This window comes from Anabrus simplex, chromosome 2, assembly GCF_040414725.1.
Source record: "Anabrus simplex isolate iqAnaSimp1 chromosome 2, ASM4041472v1, whole genome shotgun sequence".
Classification (NCBI taxonomy): domain Eukaryota; kingdom Metazoa; phylum Arthropoda; class Insecta; order Orthoptera; family Tettigoniidae; genus Anabrus; species Anabrus simplex.
In genome coordinates this window covers 636,552,812-636,574,327 of record NC_090266.1, presented here as the reverse complement: position 1 = coordinate 636,574,327, position 21,516 = coordinate 636,552,812, and the positions used below count along the sequence as shown (strand labels likewise).

The window sequence follows — 21,516 nt, the reverse complement described above, 5'->3', positions numbered from 1 at the left end:
AAGATGGCGGTATAATCCCTTCACATCAACTTATCTTTAAGATACTTTTTACACACCTCTCGAATACACTTTTATTTGATGCTATATCAAGCTCTTGTCTCCTATTAATATTGTTAAAGAGTGTTGGGAGTCGGATTAGGAAAGATCGTTGAAGTATTGAGTGCTGAGTGTGGGGAATGTGGAGAAGGTCTTTGGTTCTGGTGGAGCGGGAAGGAACGCGGAGAGAGAAGAGAGAAACAAGATGTTCCGAGCGGTAATGTCCATTTAAGATCTCGTGGAGGAAACTCAGGTCAGCTACCTGTCGCCTGATGTGCAGCGGTGACACATTAATTGCCATTAATACCTGCTGCGGAGACAGATTTCTCAGCTTGGGGTTTCTGTTCCTTACAATTGCAGCAAAGGAGGACACTGCTCTGTCTAACTGCTTAGTATTGGAGGGGGCGGCTGTTGTCCAAATCGGAGAGCAGTAGTTTAAGAGAGGTTGAACGATCGTGAGGAAGAAGTGACAAAGAGCAATGGGGTCAGAAATTTCTGTGAAGCGATAGAGAATGCCTAGTAATTTCATAGCCTTGGTTGTATATGTTTCTGTATGGGTTTTAAATTGTAATTTTGTATCGAATATTACACCTAGGTCACGCTGTTGCGTAATCACGGTGATGGGCTTATCGATTAGGTAATATGATGTCGGTAGAGGAGATTTACGCAGTGTTATGGTCATGTGGCTGCATTTTTGTGGATTGGGGATAAGTTTCCAAGTCCCCTTTCCTATTCAGTGTTTACATAGAACAGGCAGTATAGGAAATCAAAGAGAAATTTGGAAAGGGAATCACAGTCCAAGGAGAGGAAATCAAAACCTTGAGATTTGCTGATGATATTGTTATTTTATCTGAGACTGCAGATCATCTCGAAGTTGCTGAATGGTATGGATGAAGTCTTAGGTAAGGAGTACAAGATGAAAATAAATAAGTCCAAAACAAAAGTAATGGAGTGTAGTCGAACGAAGGCAGGTGATGTAGGAAATATTAGATTAGGAAATGAAGTCTTAAAGGAAGTAGATGAATATTGTTACTTGGATAGTAAAATAACTAACGATGGCAGAAGTAAGGACATAAAATGCAGACTAGCACAAGCAAGGAAGAGCTTTCTTAAGAAAAGAAATTTGCTCACTTCAAACATTGATATCGGAATTAGAAAGATGTTTTTGAAGACTTTCGTGTGGAGCGTGGCATTGTATGGAAGTGAAACATGGACGATAACTAGCTCAGAAAGAAAGAGAATAGAAGCTTTTGAAATGTGGTGTTACAGAAGATTGCTGAAGGTGAGATGGATAGATCGAATCACGAATGAAGAGATACTGAATCAAATTGGTGAGAGGAGATCGATTTGGCTAAATTTGACGAGAAGATGATATGGAATGATAGGACACATCTTAAGACACCCAGGACTTGTTCAGTTGGTTTTTGAAGGAAGTGTAGGTGGTAAGAACGGTAGGGGTAGACCAAGGTATGAATATGACAAGCAGATTAGAGCAGATGTAGGATGCAGTAATTACGTAGAAATGAAAAGGTTAGCACAGGATAGGGTGGTATGGAAACTGCATCAAACCAGTCTATGGACTGATGACTCAACAACAATGTATGTGATATGGCTGTGTGATGTGTTGCATTAAGTGGCAAAATCATCATGTTACAAGATTTAAATATATTGATTAGGTGCTTAGACTGTCATTTTGTTGTTAAGAATGTCAGTATTGAGGTCACCTAGTAATAAAACATGCTCATACCTGGGCAAGAGGTGTAGTAGAATGTCCTCAAGCTCGGTGATGTATCCAATTTTTGGTTTAATTAATCCACGCTTCATATGCTTATGTATTTTATAGCGTTGTAACTATTGTAAAACATAGGTGCTCTTTATGACTGATTTCTCAATCATAGAATCACTTCTTTTTAATTTTATGACCCTGTAAGCTAAAAAAGTTTTAGAACCTGCTACACTTATTGTAATATTCTTAAAATACCCTTGTGTTTTATTTTACAACTTACTGTAACCAATGATCATTCTTTTATTATAATATGGCAAACTTTAGATATGAAGAGACTGTCTTAGCTTCAATTCTGGCTCAGAGCCCTGACCTAATATTTGAGTATTAATGGCTGATGATGCTTACAATGTCGAACGAAACATGTCCCATAATTAATATGCTTTAATGATTATAATTGTAAAGAATATATTGTATTGAATAGGTGGTTACTAATAAAATTGTATATAACTTTTATTGTACTAACTTTAATACGGTCACATTATAAAATTAATCACGGGTAATTTAGCAGCCAACCAGGCTAAAAAAGCAAATAGGTTTCTTAATCTCAAAGTAAAGGTCAGTAAAATATCAAGAGATATCACCTTCTTGAATGAATGTTTGAAGCATGAATTAATTCCTAAGTTTCTAAAACACTTACAAAGAAAAATATTCCTTCTCCTGATTTGCATAGAACCTAAAGGAAAGTTAACGAATTTTGGCTAAAAAAACTAGATAAAAACACATTATAAAAAGAAATCTTTTTTGAATTTACAGCTTTACTGTATAAGATACACCTCGAAATTTCTTCAAGTATATCCCCGTTAGAATGGGGGTCATACTTAAAATTTGTTAATGAAAAAGTATACAATGTAGTAATAAGAAACAAGCAACACTAGATAGTAAATTGACACACCTTAAGAACATTAAGCATGGACAAAATAACGTAAGTGAAATAACAAACTCATCCATTACTACCTTAAATAACTTCCCTGCAACTGTAAACTTGTCTAACACTAATTTTTCGGACAATGAATTTTCCCTTCTCAATAAAGGTATGAAATTCAACTGGCCTAACTCTAATAAAACAGACGATTTAATTACTACAGTTGCTGAAATTGAATCCAGCATTCTAAAACTCTCCACAGAGGTCTGAAATGACGTTAAATATGAGATAAAAAAGAAGCTTCCTTCCCTGGTGTATGGGTTAAAAACTGCACTAAATCCGAACCTTAAAAAACAAATACTTGATGTAAAAAGCAAAATTAAAAATAATAATATTATTGTCACTAAAGCTGATAAAGGTCCCACTATAGTTTTATTGCACAAAGATTATTATGTTAAGAAAACTGAAAACTTTTTCGATAGTAAGAGTTATATTACTATTAACAAAGACCCATTGCCAAAATCCAACGAAGCTTAAAGAACTTATTGAAAAACTCGCCTTCTTTATTACAGGAACGTGAATATCAGAAACTCATAATAATGAATCCAAAACTTCCAACTGCCAAAGCTCTGCCAAAAATTCATAAAAATGACGTACCCATGCGCCCTATTATAAATAGTATGAATTGTCTTACTTACAAAGTTTCTAAGTTTCTACACTGCTTTCTTAGCAAATATTTTAAGTTTAATAATGTGGCCTACATAAGAAATTCTGTTGATTTCTGTGAAAAATTATCTAAATTCAATCTCAAACATAATCGCATAACGGTCTCTTATGACATTACTAATATGTATTTGAATATTCCCATAAATAGAACTATTAATATCGTAAAAACTAATCTTTCAAAACACAGCAATTTGAGCAAATATGAAATAGATAATTTTATCAATTCATTAGAATTTGTTCTTAACAATAACTATTTTACATTTAATAATAGAACATATCACCCAACGGGCTTAACAATGGGCAATCTGATTTCTGGCATTCTGGCTAATATCTTCATGGATGATTTAAAAAATAATAGAATAATAAATAATATCAATGGTCTCCAACTATGGTTAAGATATGTAGACTACACGTTTGCTATCATAGATAAACATAAAAGTGATAGTGATAGTTTGTTAACATTCCTCAATAAGCTTATGAAGTTAATGGTTCTTTGAACTTTTTAGATTTAGATATTTCAAGAGAATGTGATAAATTCATATTCCAAATCTACAGGAAACCTTCTTTCGTTCCTATTACTATAAGAAATGAATCCATGCACCCACAATCCCACAAACATGCAACATTTTTTAGTCTTGTCTTCAGAGCATTAAAGATCCCGCTGACAGTTGAGAAGCGGAAAAAGGAGTAAATTTACATTAAAGATTTGGCCAAACTTAATGGTTATAATCCAATTTTGATTAATAAAATCATTAATAAGATTAAACTAAGAACGGCAACTAAGTAACTCCAGATGAATCTAAGAAGACAAAATTTGCGGCCTTTACTTATACAACCCAGTCTTATATCAAGTCACAAACGCGATGAAGAAATATGATATCAGTATTGCTTATAGAATTCGGAACACAAATTGAAATATATTTTTCAACTCCAATACCGTAAATTCATATTACAATAAATTTTCAAACTCTGGAATCTACAGACTTATATGCGCCCAATGCATGTTTTCATACATTGGGCAAATTGGATGTAGTTTTCAAACCAGATACCTAGAACATTACAATGCTTTAAACATTATAAACATTCTGCAATAAGCAATCATATGAAAGAGACTGGACATAGTTTCACCAGCATCGAAAAAGATCCTCAAATCTTAAAGCACGTTAACAAAAATAAACTAATGACAGTGTTCGAGAATACTTATATATTATTGAATCAACATTTTAATGGCAACCAAAATTTTAACGATACACTAGAAACAAAAAGTCCGATAATTGAAAAAATTTCAGAACTACTCTCTTCCCTTAATATAAATAATAATAGTTTTATGAGTATTTTTAATTACAAAACCACCAACAGCACATTCTCTGCTGCAGTAACTATGTCTCCGCCACCTCTCCACATTACACCCCCTCTGCTTGCGACCAGCATGCTCAAGGTTCCACCCACCCCTCTCCACCCGACTCACTCCCCGCCTCTACAAACACATCCCTACAATACAACAAACAGTAGTAAAGCGACTTGTCAGATCGCCTGACACAGCCAACGATAGTTGACTCTTTCTACTAGTCCAGGAGGTTAGCTTGTTTTCTCTTTCTCCACACATGTTTTATTGTTTGATACAACACTTACACATTTCTCCTCTTATTTCAGACTTCAGCTTGCGTCATATTGCTTTCCATATCACACCTAAAGACTAGTTGAACTCCCCATTCTGTCCCCCCCATTACATAATATAATTACTGCTGAATTTATTATGTTGTGTCTTTGAGATTGCATAACTGTTGGTCAAATGTCATTTGACTAGTACAACATGGATGTGTTATGGTTCAACTTATCATTTCTCTGACACTTGATTTATTATTATTGATAAAGAATTTGAACAGTTATAAGTTTAATTAATCCATGCTTCATACGCTTATGTATTTTATAACCTTATAACCATTGTAAAACATTGGTGCTCTTTATGACTGGTTTCTCAACCATAGAATCACTTCTTTGTAATTTTATGATGCTGTAAGCTAAAAAAAGAAAAATTTTAAACCTGCTACACTTATTGTAATATGGCAAACTTTAGATATGAAGAGACTGTCTTAGGTTCAATTCTGGCTCAGAGCCCTGACCTAATATTTGAGTATTAATGGCTGATGATGCTCGTGATGTCGAGCGAAACATGTCCCATAATTAATATGGTGTAATGATTATACCCTAATTGTAAAGAGTATATTGTATTGAATAGGTGGTTATTAATAAAATTGTATATAACTTTTCTTAACAAAAAAGGATCCGCAAGATAAGGCAACAATGACACCATTACGTAATTGAACATAATGGAGGCAAAATAATGCAACAATGAGAATATAAGGGTACTAAATGTTTGAAACACTCCACTAACGAACACATAAAACCCCCATGAAATAATGGATTTTCAGTTAACACTTCTTAGAATATTTCATTTAAACCATTTACTTAAATAAACAAGCTTTAAAATATGTAGGACATCCCAGTATTAATAATTAAAAATTAAAGGAAATGTGTAAAATGACTTATATGGGTATTAATTATTTGGAAAAGAATACAAAATATTTACAATACTGAACAGGTTTTTAAATAACAAAAATTACAATTTTACCAGATGTGGATTATTAAATAATAGTAATAATTAAACAATATAAATATTAAGTACTTGGAGATAAAATATCCATGTGAAATAAATATTTACGAAACACAAAATAATAGTAATAACAAAATTTTAACTTAAGAAGACATTTTTTTTTTGCTATTTGTTTTACGTCGCTTCGACACAGACAGGTCTTATGGTGACAATGGGATAGGAAAGGCCTAGGAATGGGGAGGAAGCGGCCATGGCCTTAATTAAGGAACAGCATCTTCAGGGCTGCTGACATAACTTAAGAAGAAAAAGCTGACAGAAATGGTGATTACGCAGCGCATAGGTCAACAGAAGGTAATTACGGAATCAAAATAAACACAATTAATATAAATAAATTAGAACGGAATGACAAAAATGAAAACCAGCAAGAACCAGGGCAAGGAAATGCACCAATCGAAATAATAACAGAAAAAACAATAGATGAGCAATAATAATAATAATCATCACACTGGGCGAGTTGGCCGTGCGGTTAGAGGCGCACAGCTGTGAGCTTGCATCCGGGAGATAGGGGGTTCGAATCTCACTGTCGGCAGTTCTGAAGATGGTTTTCCATGGTTTCCCATTTTCACACCAGGCAAATGCTGGGGCTGTAACTTAATTAAGGCCACGGCCGCTTCCTTCCAACTCCTAGGCCTTTCCTATCCCATCGTCGCCATAAGACCTATCTGTGTCAGTGCGACGTAAAGCAAATAGCAAAAATAAATAAAATAAAATAATAATAATAATCAGAGGGAAAAAACAATTTGGATAACAAACGGAGTTGCAAGGTTACCAGTCAGCGACAAGTCTTTTAAATATCACTAACGTGGTGCACAAACGGCGAATAGAAGTAGAACACAAAACCCAAAATCTCACCATAATTCCCACATCAATAATCAAAATGACACATAAATGAATTACATACATACATGTACATACATTATCATTATAGACTGTTATGCCTTTCAGCATTCAGTCTGCAAGCCTCTGAGAATTTACTAAACGTCGCCACAATCCTCGATTTGCAACTAGTGTTGTGGCCTCATTTAATTCTATACCTCTTATCTTTAAATCGTTAGAAATCGAGTATAACCGTCGTCGTCTTGGTCTCCCTCTACTTCTCTTACCCTCCATAGCAGAGTCCATTATTCTCCTAGGTAACCTTTCCTCTTCAATTCGCCTCACATGACCCCACCAACGAAGCCGGTTTATGCGTACAGCTTCATCCATAGAGTTCATTCCTAAATTAGCTTTTATCTTCTCATTCCGAGTACCCTTCTGCCATTGTTCCCACCTGTTTGTACCAGCAATCTTTCTTGCTACTTTCATGTCTGTTACTTCTAACTTATGATGAATAAGATATCCTGAGTCCACCCAGTTTTCGCTCCTGTAAAGCAAAGTTGGTCTGAAAACAGACCGATGTAAAGATAGTTTCGTCTGGGAGCTGACTTTCTTCTTACAGAATACTGCTGATCGCAACTGCGAGCTCACTGCATTAGCTTTACTACACCTTGATTGAATCTCACTTACTATATTACCATCCTGGGAGAACCCACAACCTAAATACTTGAAATTATCGACCTGTTCTAGCTTTGTATCACCAATCTGACATTCAATTCTGTTGAATTTCTTACCTACTGACATCAATTTAGTCTTTGAGAGGCTAATTTTCATACCATACTCATTGCACCTATTTTCAAGTTCCAAGATATTAGACTTCAGGCTTTCGGCACAGTCTGCCATTAAGACCAATTCGTCAGCATAGGTCAAACTGCTTACTACATTTCCACCTAACTGAACCCCTCCCTGCCATTTTATACCATTCAGCAGATGATCCATGTAAACTACGAACAGCAAAGGTGAAAGATTACAGCCTTGTCTACCCCTGTAAGTACCCTGAACCAAGAACTCATTCTACCATCAATTCTCACTGAAGCCCAATTGTCAACATAAATGTCTTCAATTGATTTTAATAATCTACCTTTAATTCCATAGTATAGTGAACATCGTTTCCCTCAGTACCCTGTCATATGCTTTCTCTAGATCTACAAAACATAAACACAACTGCCTATTCCTCTCGTAGCATTTTTTCAGTTACCTGGCACATACTGAAAATCTGATCCTGACAGCCTCTCTGTGGTCTGAAACCACACTGGTTTTCATCCAACTTCCTCTCAATGACTGATCGCACCCTCCCTTCCAAGATGCCAGTGAATACTTTGCCTGGTATACTAATGAATAAGAGACCTCAATAGTTGTTGCAATCCTTCCTGTTCCCTAATTACATGAGCCCACAAAAAAAAAAATGGAGTACTTACAGTAGAGGAGAAGTATATGATAACATCTTACCCGTCCTGATTCATGCACTGGTAATCATCGACACCAAATAAAAGTTAACACCAAAATTTACATAATAAGGATTTTTAAAACTGTAAGTTAATATATGGAATAATCCCTAAACGGGATACTTAAAACGGATTCATTCGACTCCAGTCGGGTTGTCTTTCATCTTTGTGTAGGAAAACGGAGACGTGGCTTCCTGCGTGTACACTCGACCAGTCTCAGCGGCAGACGGTCTCATTCAGAAGGTGACCGTGCTCGCGTTAGTGTCTGGCAAAAAGGTTGCGCTCTAGTGATAGAGTCCGTACACACAACTAGTAGTTCATTCAGCCATCACACACAGCATATGTGAGGCAGCAACGAATGAATCTTTCACAATAACACGATGATGACATTCCTATATAGACTCTTTCTAAATGAGCCAAAGAAACAGTGGAGAATGTCCAATTCATATCGGAAGTCATTTTAGATGTGTCGTACAGACACGTATTTTAAAGTACACTGTTTTTTTTTAGAGGAGAGTCTGTTTCCCAATTATATTTTGTTAATGTAATAATAATATGGAAATCACCGTTTTAAGTTTCATAATTTATAAATTTACACCATAGAATGTAAAAAGAGTAACACTGGAACATTCAAATACATATTACATTGAACGTCTTGAAATGAAAATATGGAAATCGTTTTGAGTTTCATAATCCATAAACCATTTTGGAAAAGTTATTTTCTTCCTAATCTGGCTGTCCTGGCATTTAAGGTGGGATTGTATGACACTGATTTATCCTTTGGTATGTTATCTATATGCCTTTGTTCCTTCTGTAATAAATTAGTTCCCTCATCCATTGTTGATAGTAGATAAGCTGGTTTGAAGACATGATAACAAGCTCGTGGACTTTTGCCATGTCAGAAAACAAGCTGAAATTCTTTACATTTCACGGAAAACTTTGCTCTGCTACTTCAGAAGAAAATCTTGTTTGTTCATGAGGAAGACTTCTCTAATAATGAAGGTTAGAATTTTGAGAATTCTTTGCCTTTGGTCTATAGTAAGTGGTACTCTCTGGTTTGAGTCTGTCCATTGATATGTTGACTGCTTTGCCTTTATTGTTGAGGGGAAGGTATTTTCAATCAGTCAATACTGATCTGCATTTAGGGCAGTCGCCCAAGTGGCAGATTCCCTATCTGTTGTTTTCCTAGCCTTTTCTTAAAGGATTTCAAAGAAATTTGAAATTTATTGAACATCTCCCTTGGTAAGTTATTCCAATCCCTAACTCCCCTTCCTATAAATGAATATTTGCCCCAATTTGTCCTCTTAATTCCAACTTTATCTTCATATATTTTCATATATAAATGAGTATTTCCTCACTTCTTTGTACAACAGCATGTCCATGATAGCAGAGTTCAAGTGTTTTTAATTTTATAAATTCCGTCAATATTTTCTCTTGTAGTTGTAATGCAAATGATCCTGGTTCACTCCTTGTGAGATGTTCCTAAAAAAATTCACCTGGTTAATCAAATAGATTTTCCATATACCATTTGTGCTATTGAAGTGTTAATAGTTTCTTGCAGAGGTTCATGTAAGCCTAGCAGAACTGTTGGTAATGTATCAGTTCAGTGTATTGAATTGTGAGCTCAAAATCTTACTCTAAGATCCTGTGAAAACTATTTACGTTGCTGTTGCATTGTGGATGATAAGGTGTGGTATGTTGTATTTCAACTCCACACTTCTTGTCAAGACTCTTAAACAACTCTGACTTGAACTGAGCACCTAGGTCAGTTATGGCTTGAGATGGAATTCCAAATCTAGTAATCCAATGCTTATAGAAGGTTTTGGCTATTGTCTTTGCAGTTATATTTGGGAAAGATACAACTTCCACCCACGAGGAAAATCGATCAGTGCAGGTTAGGCAGTAAATCATGCCATTTGATGGAGGTAGAGGTCCAGTTATATCAATTTGTACTACACCAGATCGGTCATCCGTTCTTCATATTTGCCCAGTGGGGTTTTTGTGTGATGAGTAACTTTATTTCTCTGACAGTCAATGCATGATCTTGTCCATCGTTGAACATCATGTCAGATATCTGGCTATACAAATTTAGAAGTTATGAGCTACACTGTAGCTTTTACTCCTAGGCCTAGACGGGCTAAATTATGCATTTGCTGAAAAAGTCAATAGCAGTGCAATTTAGGAATGATATGCCTGATTTATGTCATAGAAGTATCACACCAAATTGCCTTGTATGTAAGAAGAGTATGTGCTTTATACTGCAAAGATTTCCTTTCCTGTTGGAGCTTTTTCAGTTCTTCATCTTCAACTTGATCTTCAGCAATTGTTTTGTAATTAATGACTGCAATTTCTTCAGTTCTTGACACTGCATCAGCAACAACGGTATCCTTACCGCTGATGTGATGAATGTCTATAGCGAACTGGTAAATGTATTGAAGTTGTCGTAGATGTTTTTTCAGACTCATGTTTGAAAGTAAGCCTTACGGGCTTGTGGTCAGTAAATATCACATAGTTCCTTCGTTCTAATAGGTGCTAATATTGTTTGCTAGAAAGAAAAATTCCTAGAAGTTCATGATCACATTTGCTGTAGAAGCTTATTGTGTTTCGATAAAATTTTTTGAGAAGAATGCTGTTGGTTTCCAAGTGTCATTTTCATACTGTTGAAGTACCAAACCAATTGCAATATTCAACGCATCTGTACACAATGATAACGATAGTTCAGGAGCAAGGAAGACAAATAGTTCAGTGTTCGCTAAGTTTTGTTTACATTTTTGAAACATTTCCTTTGCTTCCTCTGTCCAATGAATTGGTCGGTTGTCTTTTTGTTGCATCTTTAAAATAGTCTTGAAGAACTGATAGAGCCTGAGCAGCATCTTTTAGGTATGGCCGATAGAAGTTGACTACGCCCAAAAAGGCCCAAAGCTCATGGATCTTTTCAGGTAGTTCGTAATCCAATAAGGTGTGAACTTTCTTTGGCAAGGGTTTTGAACCTTCGGAAGTAATTCAGTATCCCAGAAAGCCTAATTCTTCAACTCTGAAAATGGATGTAGATATGTTAATACGTAATCCCTACATCGCTCCACGAACCAGCTACGCAGGCGCAGCAGGGGGAGAGGTGATACTCCCACGTGGCGCGTCCCAGGTGGCGGATAGGGGGGTCCTAACCGGCTTGCCGGTGGACTTGAGGGAAATAAAATACCTCTTGCGGACCAAACACACTACCCCCTGCGGGTGGGGGACGCACATGTAGAATACACCCGAGGTATCCCCTGCCTGTCGTGAGAGGCGACCAAAAGGGGCGACTAAGGGATGATTGAATTAGAACCATGAAACTACTTTTGATTCGTACCACCACGCGGAGAACACCATAGGTTGCCTGTATTTGTGAGTAGTACCACTATATTAGGTACGAAATAGGTTTGTGATTAGTAGCAGTATAGAGCCTGGCCTGGGGGTTTTCCAGTACCCGTGCGTAGTACCCATTGTGAGCAACACCGCGGGTCTGGACGTTGCCTGTGAGTTATACCACTATATGAGCGACACCGTGGGTCTGCGTTGCCTGTGATTAGTACCCACTATGTGAGGAACACCACGGGGCCCGTGGGACCGGCACCCGTGACTAGTACACCTAGGTGAGGAAACTCATCGGTTTGCGTTGGCTATGAGTGGCGCCATTGTGTGAGAAACACCATAGGTCTGCGTTACCTGTACGAAGTACAATACTTGTGAGTAGTACCATCTTGTGTGGAACACCGTGAGTCTTCGCTACTTTTGATTAGTACCCAACATGACAGATACCATGGTTCTACTTTACTCGCAACATGTACCATTCTGTGGGGCCTTAGACATGGATTTTGCACCCCTTTAGGCATCAAGCATCATCGTGCTTTATGAGTGGTCCCTTGTGTAGTAATACCTTTATTTCTGATCTTTTTTTTAGTCTGATCCACTGTTTTGTTTTGTTTGTTTGTTTTTTTGTTGGGTTCATGTCTATCCATTCATTCTTCATGACATTTTTTATTTTATTTTGGTCAGTGGATTAATTTGAACTTTTTGTTATTTCATTTCGTACCATTAGGGGCCGATGACCTCTATGTTAGGCCCCTTTAAACAAGTTGTGCAAATAAGAAAATACAAAATCTAGTCCACGACATACTTCATTAATAAATTGCTGGAAAGTAGAGGGTGCATTTCTGAGTCCAAGGCTCATTACATTAAATTCATAGAGACCAAAAGGGGTTATAATAGCAGTCCTTAATTTATCCTCTTCTGCAATTGGAATCTGAAAATAGGCCTTAAAGTAAGTTCTCATGTTGTTCAAAATGTAGTAGAAGTCCTTTATTCTAGACACCGGGTATCAGTCAGGCAGTGTTCTTCCATTTAGTTCTCTATAGTCACCACAAGGACGCATGTTACCATATTTCTTGCTCATCATGTGTAAGGGCTGATAATACCATTGTCCAATGTGAATTTAAATTCTTGTTTGCCAATTTTTAAGTGTTTTGGATCTAGGGGATGAATTCTACTAAATACCGGCGGGCCATTAGTGGTTATGTAATGTTTTACATTGTGGTTTATATTGCTAGGTGTTAAACATGGTTTTGTAATTTCAGTAGATGAGAACATTTTGAGTGTTTACTCATAGTACTTTTCATTTTGTCTGAGATTGCTGTCACTTCTCCTTTACCATAAAGTTTTAAATTATTTATTTTTGGAGTGTGTATCTGTCAACTTGCATGTATTTTGGTATATTCTTGTCTTTTCTTTAAGCTAAAGGTGTCCCATATGGGGCACAAAACATGTTCTTACGAAGGCGGATCTAATATAAACGGGAAGTTGAATATACCACTGCTGTTAGTATTAATTCTGAGGTGGGGCTTTGCCAGGATGTTCGTGGGGGTGTCTGGAGAAGGGGTTTGCACGCACGAACGGCGGTGAGGAGCTGGGCTGCTTCAGTATGCCATGAGTGAGCAATAGGTGCACACGTCTGTTGCGCAACGCATCATTATCAAATTTCTTGCAAAAGAGGGCACCAAACATTCCGAAATTTTGAGACAGCTCCGTGCACAGTTTGGGGGAAGAAACACTTTCGCAGACTCGGGTGGGCTAAAAATTTGTGGCAGGAAGAGAACCTGTGGAAAATAAACCTCGTGAAAGGAGACCGCGGACAAGCATCACTGCAGACAACATTGTTGTCATTCATGACATTATTGGTGAAGATCGGGAAATAAAAATTTTGCAAATTGTTTTAGCAGTGAGAATAAGTTACAGAAGTGTTCAAACTATCACTTGAGATGAAGTCCATTTCACAAAATTATCTGTCAGGAGGGTTCCTTGCTTCTTCAACCAGGATCAAAAAACTTTACGCCAGGAAGTTTGTCAGAGACTCCTGCGTACTATGAGAAGGAAGGAGAGGATTTCTTGCATCACATTGTCACTTGTGATGAAACTTGGGTGCATCATTACATCCCAGAATCAAAGCAAGCAAGCAAGCAAGCAAGCATGGAGTGGTGGCGAAGAGATGAATCAGGTCCGGTCAAGGCCATCTGCTGGAAAGGTGCTTGCAACCGTTTTCTGGTACTCCCTGGGCGTTTCGCTGGTGGAGTTTCTTCGCGAACTAAGGACAATTAATGCACCCTATTACTTTCACCTTTAGGATAAAGCAAAAGCTGCATATCGCAACGAGCGACACCGGCAACCGATCCGAAATGTAATTCTTCACCATCACAATGCAAGGCCGCATACTGCTGCTTTAACGCGGGAAATACTGGAGGAAATTCACTGGACACTGCAACTGTTCGCTGTCCTAACTTCACGCTTGAGGAGACGAAAGTTAATACCTGGGGACACATGAATATAAATATAAACTATATGTGGCTTGCCCGCAAATTGCCACGCAAATAGAATCAATTATCATACCATGGTTTCCCATTTCTCTATGTAATGTTTGGGCACCAGCGTTACAGTTTTAAAAAGTGTAAAGCAAAATTTAAATTTGCTAGCATAGAGACTTATATTTAATTTACAGGGGTAGGATTTTAAATAATTAACCATTAAGTATCACTTGAGAAAGAAAATTAATGCAATATTAAATAAAATGAATTTATTATACAAAAATGAGATGAATCGGAAAAGTTCCTTAAAGCTTGGAGGGATTTTAGAATTTAAGATGCTGAAATTAACTGTTGCTTGCCTTATCTAATTGAAGCTCGCCAATTACAGCTTCCGTTGAGGTCATCTATCTTCCGTGGTTACTCGTTCCCCTCTTCTCGTTGTAGAATTGGCTCCCTGGACATCCTTCCTTCCTTCTGTGATATGGTTTGGGCTATCTGGACTAGCACTCCCTAATTGCCTAGTCTTTAAATTAGACATTGGCCCTGTACTTGTGAAAATTGATCACTGTTGATCGTAGGAGGAGAAAATTCAGAGATATGAATTTTTCCATGTTTATAGAAAATCTCAATCCAACTTAGCTATTCTGAATACAATACAGACTTGTACCAAATTCCGTGGGCTTGAACTAAATGTAGTTCTTCGTCCAGAATAATTACTGAATATATCACAAGCCGTAAGCTTGTTTCATCTCACCCTGATCCAGCAGCATCACAGCAGCTAAGTACTGTGTTGAAGTGACAACACACTGTCCGAAAATAACTCTCTCTCAAAGCGACCACTCACTGTCTCAAAAATAATAAAGTAGTTGTGGTTGTGGTAGTGGTAGTGAGTCGAGGGTTGCTCCGCGCTAGATAATATATCCCCGGGCTCTCCCCACTCTTGGTAACAGCTCAATACCAAATCTCAATACAACGATGCATCTGATTCGTAGATCGCATTATCATCTCCCTCTCTTCATTCTTCACAAGTAACCAGTAGGCGTGGCGATGATGTAGTCTTCCAGCTTGCTAGCCTCGCGCGTGGGTCGCTGTATACTACCTTTGCTCAGGAGTTAAACCCATGAGTCATCCAACTTCCCCACTTCAAGAATAACTTTTCTGTGTACACAAGTATGAGATGAAATGACACCAACTCTCTCTCAACATTGACCATATTTACAGTACATAATTAATTCCTATCGTAAATAATATAATAATTTAAATAATAAATGATGTTCTAATATATACAATATGATTCAAAAAGCCTTATTTACAAGTGATTGAAAAGAAATTAATATGTCATTATGAATAATTGCCAATGGCGGATAATCTTGATATTGAGTGAAATCGCGTAAAAGGATTGTACACTAAATTAGTATGGCAGGAGAAGCCTGGACGGTTACAACACCTCTGGAACACCCTCTGTACAGTCCAGATTTATTGCCCTGCAACTACCATTTGTTGGGACCACTCAGACAAGACCTAGAAGGACAGCGGTTCGATGATGATGATGCAAGTGTAGAAGAGTTTGCGCGCAACCTGCTTGACACACATCCCTCTTCTTTCTATCAGGGCGGCATCAAAAACTTACCAATCTGATGGAGAAAATGTGTATCGAAGGCAGAACACTATGTAGAAAAGTGATGCATGAAGTTTTTTTCTTTTGCTAGATGCTTTATGTTGCACCGACACAGATAGGTCTTACAGCGATGATGCGGCAGGAAAGCGCTAGGAGTGGGAAGGAAGCAGCTGTGGCCTTAATTAAGGTACAGCCCCAGCAGTTGCCTGGTGCGAAAATGGGAAACCACGGAAAACCATTTTCAGGGCTGCTGACAGTGGGGTTCGAACCTACTATCTCCCGAATACTGGATACTGGCCGCACTTAAGCGACTGCAGCTATCGAGCTCGGTATGCATCAAGTTGGTCTTGTGCTTCTTTGCTCTTGGTTCCCCGGACCACAATATTGTCTGCAAATAGTAATAACTTCATCTCCCAATCCCAGATGCTTCCATTGTCTCCTTTACTATTTCATCCATTACCATTAGTAATAAAAGGGGTGACATCACACTCCCCTGTCTTAGTCCAGTTTCATTTCTAAACCATTCCATCTTTCCAACAGGAGTCTGTATGCTGTTGACACAGTTGTTGTACATTGCTTGCAGCATTTGTACAGTTTATGTACCCAGTCCCTTTTTGACCATGGTTTCCTAAACCTTCTCCCTGGGAACACTTATAGTATGCCTTTGTTAGATCTGTGAATGTCATGACTAGAGCCTTTTCTATATTCCCGATTCTTTACATTAATTGCCTCATGCTGAAGGTTGGGTCCACAATAGATCTTCCAATTCTGAAGCTATACTGTTCCTCTTGTAACTCTTCTTCTGTCTTTCTTCTCATTCTCCTCACTAATATAATTTCTAGTATTTTTGCCACTTGTGATGAGATTGTGATTCCTTTATAGTTAACCGAGCTCGATAGCTGCAGTCGCTTAAGTGCGGCCAGTATCCAGTATTCGGGAGGTAGTATGTTTCAATCCCACTGTTGGCAGCCCTGAAGATTGTTTTCCGTGGTTTCCCCATTTTCACACCAGGCAAATGTGGGGCTGTACCTTAATTAAGGCCACGGCCGCTTCCTTCCCACTCCTAGGCCTTTCCTGTCCCATCGTCGCCATAGGACCTATCTGTGTCAGTGCAACGTAAAGCAACTAGAAAAAAAAAAAAAAAAAAAAAAAACCTTTATAGTTATAACACACTCTTTGTCCCCCTTCTTAAGACTTGCTTATTATTCCCTTTTCTCAGTCTTCTGGCACACTTTCTGCTTCTATATGCACTGTAACAATCTGTACACCCATTGTAGTCCAACAGGTCGAACAGCCTTTATCACTTCCACACTGATTACGTCCCTGGTGCTTTCCCCATTTTCTTTTTAGGGACTGATAATTTCAACTCTAACCTCGAGCCCTTTCCTATCCCATTGTTGACATAAGACCAATCTGTGTCAGTGTGATGTAAAGCCAATTGAAAAAAAAAAAAAACTACTACTTCCATCTTCTCTTTATTTATTCTGAATGTGTTATCAACTCTCCACCTTCCTCTTTCATCAGCTTTGTATAAACTCTTTCTTTCCTATTACTTCCTTTCCTTTTACTGCCAGCTCCATTTGTTTCCACCTTTTGTGTAAGTTCTTCCTAACTTTTTTTTCTCTTACCACTTTTGTATATTTCCTTTCATTATCAAGATACTTCCTTTTGCTTTCTTCTTTTTTTACCTTTATTCCATTCTTGTCATGCTTTCTTCTTTTCTTTCACTGCTTCTCTCATCTTCTCATTTCACCGTGGTGTCTCCTTTTCTTTCACTCACGTTGATGTTGACCGCAGGCACACTCTGTCCCACTTACAAATGCCCTTTAGGAGTTGGACCATTCACCTTGCACATGTCCTACTTCTGTAACGGCAATTTCTTGTGTCAGTCTCTCCAGAAATTCCTCCTTTATATTATCTTTTAAGTTCCGGACTGTTATTTTACTATCTCATCTCCTTTAATTTTTCCATTTTTCCCACTCTCAGTTTTGCTATCATAACTCTGCATGGGCATGAAATTCTGGCCATTGAAAGTTGCAAAGGATATCGCATGATCTACCAGGATCTCTTTAATGTACTTTTTGACATTGAGGGTCCTGTGTTCGATGAACACCAGTTGAGTGTGGGCCCAATTTTTGATGCCACTCTTCAGCATCACCGAGCTGCTTCCAAATGGAGTCCTCGAGCAAAAAGCATTGGTGCTGAACCTCTTTCCAGACCTTCTCCACACACTTCCTCTTATATCAGGAGACCTGAGATTAAGGCAACTTTTATCAGTGAAGGGAACAGAGGCTCACTGCTCCTGGGTTCGCCTGTTGTTGCTGTTGTTGTTTTTTGAGTAGGGGTCCGCTTGCAGGTCTTCTGGATGAAAGATAAGCTTCATGTAACCCCTCTCCTTACAGTTTGCTCACTTACCCTCACTTGTGTACTGGTCGGCACATAGTTCTGGCATAAATTCCATTGAATATATACGGGATACACTTGGAAGGAACATCAGATAATGTCACACCTCAGCCTTGGCACAGTTGAGATCATTCCTGGAGCAGTGGGATTGCATCCCCACAGATGCCATCCAGCCACTTGTGAACCGTATACCTTAGTGTTTACAGGCTGTCATAGACTCTAGGGGTGGAAGCACCATTGTCCTCATGTAGTGCAGTACAAACATTAACTTTGCTTTGTTTGGCCATACATTTAATAACAATAATTGACAAGAACCAACTGAAAAGGAAACTAAAAAACTGAAAAATTTAAAGAATTGCAAAATTCAAAATTCTATTTGAATAGCAACTGAAACTTGGAAATCCGAGCTTTCACTGCAGACATCATCTCTTTCAGAAGATGCAGTTTGTAAATAAGTTAGTACGTGCATGAAAAGGGTCTGCATCAGGGCCTCTCACGGTGCATGCGCCAGTGCACTGCACGGCGCAAGGTGCAAGAGACGACTTCACTAGTTTGACCGGAGTGCAAACCCCCACTCCTTTTTCCCTAAATCTGTCTCACTCATTCGGCCTGTCTTCACCTTCCTCACCTCCCACGCTGTTTCTCCCCTCACTGCAAGATGTTTGCGAGCGGTGAGCGGAGACACTCAGTTGTATGGGACAAGGTTACCGGTGTTAAAAATCTCTTCCCTCAATTTGATTTGAGCAGACAACTGATCTTCTCTAACTCTTCTTTTTCTTTGCAATTATACCAGTAATGTTTGGAACAAGGGATCGGCTGACAGCAATTCTGAGAGCGTTCTTTAAATTACGATCAGAAATACTCACACGCAATCTAGTTTTCGTACAAGTCAAACCAGAACCAAAAAAAACTTTTCACATATGCATGTGGAACCAAACATAGAAATAATCTTAGCTGCTTCTCGGTGCAGCTTAGGAAAATCTTCCTTTGACAAATTCTGGTAGAATTCGAGCAAAGTCTTTGCATTGAAAAATAAATCATTTTGATGATCATGTAACTATTGTCCCCAAGATTAAGCCTTAGGCTGTATCGTACGACTGACAAAAAACAAATACGAAAGTCCCCAGTTCGATTGAAATGGACTTTCAGAAGTCTTTGCTTTTTTCGCAGCAGATTGCTCCATTATTATGGTGTTGTCTTGCACTTACCTGTTTCACTGATAAACAAGCCGTCTATCACTGAACGCTTCGTCGCTCTCAGCACACTACACCACCCGAGTCAAACAGAGGTGAGCTGAGTCGGACCAATGCACAGTGCACAGAGTCTCTGCGCCTCGGTTTGCACGCGTGGGATTTTGGGCGCTTGAGTGGCTCTGGTGTAGATTTTCATTACTCATTCTTTACAATCTTTGTGTAACAAGTGCATGTCTTCTTATTTCTCATTTGGGATTCATGTGAATAATAACTTATATTGATAACAAGAAAAATACTGGAGATGTTGCTGAATTCAAGGATTTTCTTTTTGAAGTTTCATTTGTAATCACTTTCAGAAAATTGATCACTGCAAACTGCCCAATAGTTTGATGTTACATTCAAAATCCTTTTGGTGTAGCTCCGAGCCATTTATCTTTCAGTATCTGGTTCACTGGAAGTTCATGGTAGAGCTGCCAGTAGTCTTCATTTTCTTGTTTTTACATAGCATCACACAGCAGTATACCATCATTAGTATCAGAGTTGTTGTAGAGTAATTGAGTTGTGTTTAGTTTTATTTTTGCTTGTGGTTTGACGTCGCACTAACACGTCAAAGGTTTTTGGCGGTGCAAGGATGGGAAAGGACGAGGATTGGAATGGTAGTGGCTGTCGCCTGGATTAAGGTACAGCATTTGCCTGGTGTGAAAATGGGAAACCATGGAAAACCATCTTCAGGGCTGCTGACACGGTGGGATTCAAACCCACTATCTGCCGAATGCAAGCTCACAGCTGCACAACCCAAACAGCATGGTCAGCTCGCCAGTAATTTTCTTATCACTATCAACAAACGATAAGCTCATTGCAGGTAGTGGTGGTAGATAAACAATATCCTTCATTTCTTGCATTATTCATGGATGCTCAAAGCTTCTAAGAAAGCTATTCAGAAAAAATATGTGATGATTTACCTTTAGATTTCTTCTTTAGTTGAACACTTTTCACACAAAGTTAAAACAACTCTAATTAATTTCTTACAGTTCACTAAGCAAATAACCTCCATTCACAGCATGCTCTTGCTTTCATACATTTTAATAATCTTATAATAATACTGTATTCTTTTTGCATATTTCTTTCAGATTCCCTGTAAACATGTGTTCTGCCTATCATGTGCAAAGCGTGAAGATAAAGTGTGTCCACGGTGCATGGAGAAGGTGACACGAGTAGAACAGACAGGATTGGGAACTGTTTTTATGTGCACGCATGGGGGTACGAGGTATGGCAATGCTGGATGCAGACGCACATATCTCTCGCAGCGGGATCTCTTGGTGAGTAACCTGGAAGCAGTGGAAGGAGAACGAAGAAATATTCATATTGAAGACTGGATTTCTCAAAGGTGTTCAGCTTCAAAGCTTTATAGTTTTGAGTTCTAAATGATTTTAACAACATATTTTCAGGCTTTCATATACAAATAAGTGTACGTATCTTATGTCCTCAGCCTGAAAGTTGATTGGATTCTAAAAAGAATCCATCATCAGCTGCGATAGGTGGCCTGAATTTATTTGACTGTCTGTACTGGGGGAAATATGGAGTGAGGTAGTTTCCAGTTGCTTTCCTCCCCAAGTCAAAATGTGCTGTTACATATTAATCTCCCAAGCCTACTAAAATTTATACTTCAACCAACCAACTGACCATATCAGCAACACTTTCTCGCCGTCAATCAAAGGAACTGGCGGTATTGGGAATGATGTTACTAACGTTGGTTATACCTCAGTCACTTTCATATTGTTAAAACGAAGGTTAAGACTCAAAAATGAAAGTAATAAACATGTTCTAGCCCATACCAGACAACAAATACAGCAAACCCTTGATCAGATTTTGTCTGAGGGACTGCATGAATACCGTGTATTAAGTGGGGAGTGACTATGCAATGTTGTTGTTTGCATCATCAGCCCATAGACTGGTTTGATGCAGCTGTCCATGCCACTCTATCCTGTGCTACATCCTACGTCTGTTCTAATCTGCTCGTCATATTCATATCTTGGTCTACCCCTACTGTTCTTACCTCCTAT

The 21,516-nt window shown here is 38.3% G+C and overlaps 1 protein-coding gene across 3 annotated transcripts in view; it reads left to right on the top strand.

The window, feature by feature from the left end:
* LOC136864297 (E3 ubiquitin-protein ligase Hakai) overlaps positions 1-21,516 on the top strand; it is a 232,004-nt gene that overhangs the window by 175,830 nt on the left and 34,658 nt on the right. For all 3 annotated transcript variants that reach the window (XM_067141089.2, XM_067141091.2, XM_067141093.2), the window contains exon 4: positions 20,584-20,772. In XM_067141089.2, coding sequence (XP_066997190.1) covers positions 20,584-20,772 — 189 coding nt within the window. The remainder of the gene's footprint in view (positions 1-20,583; positions 20,773-21,516) is intronic.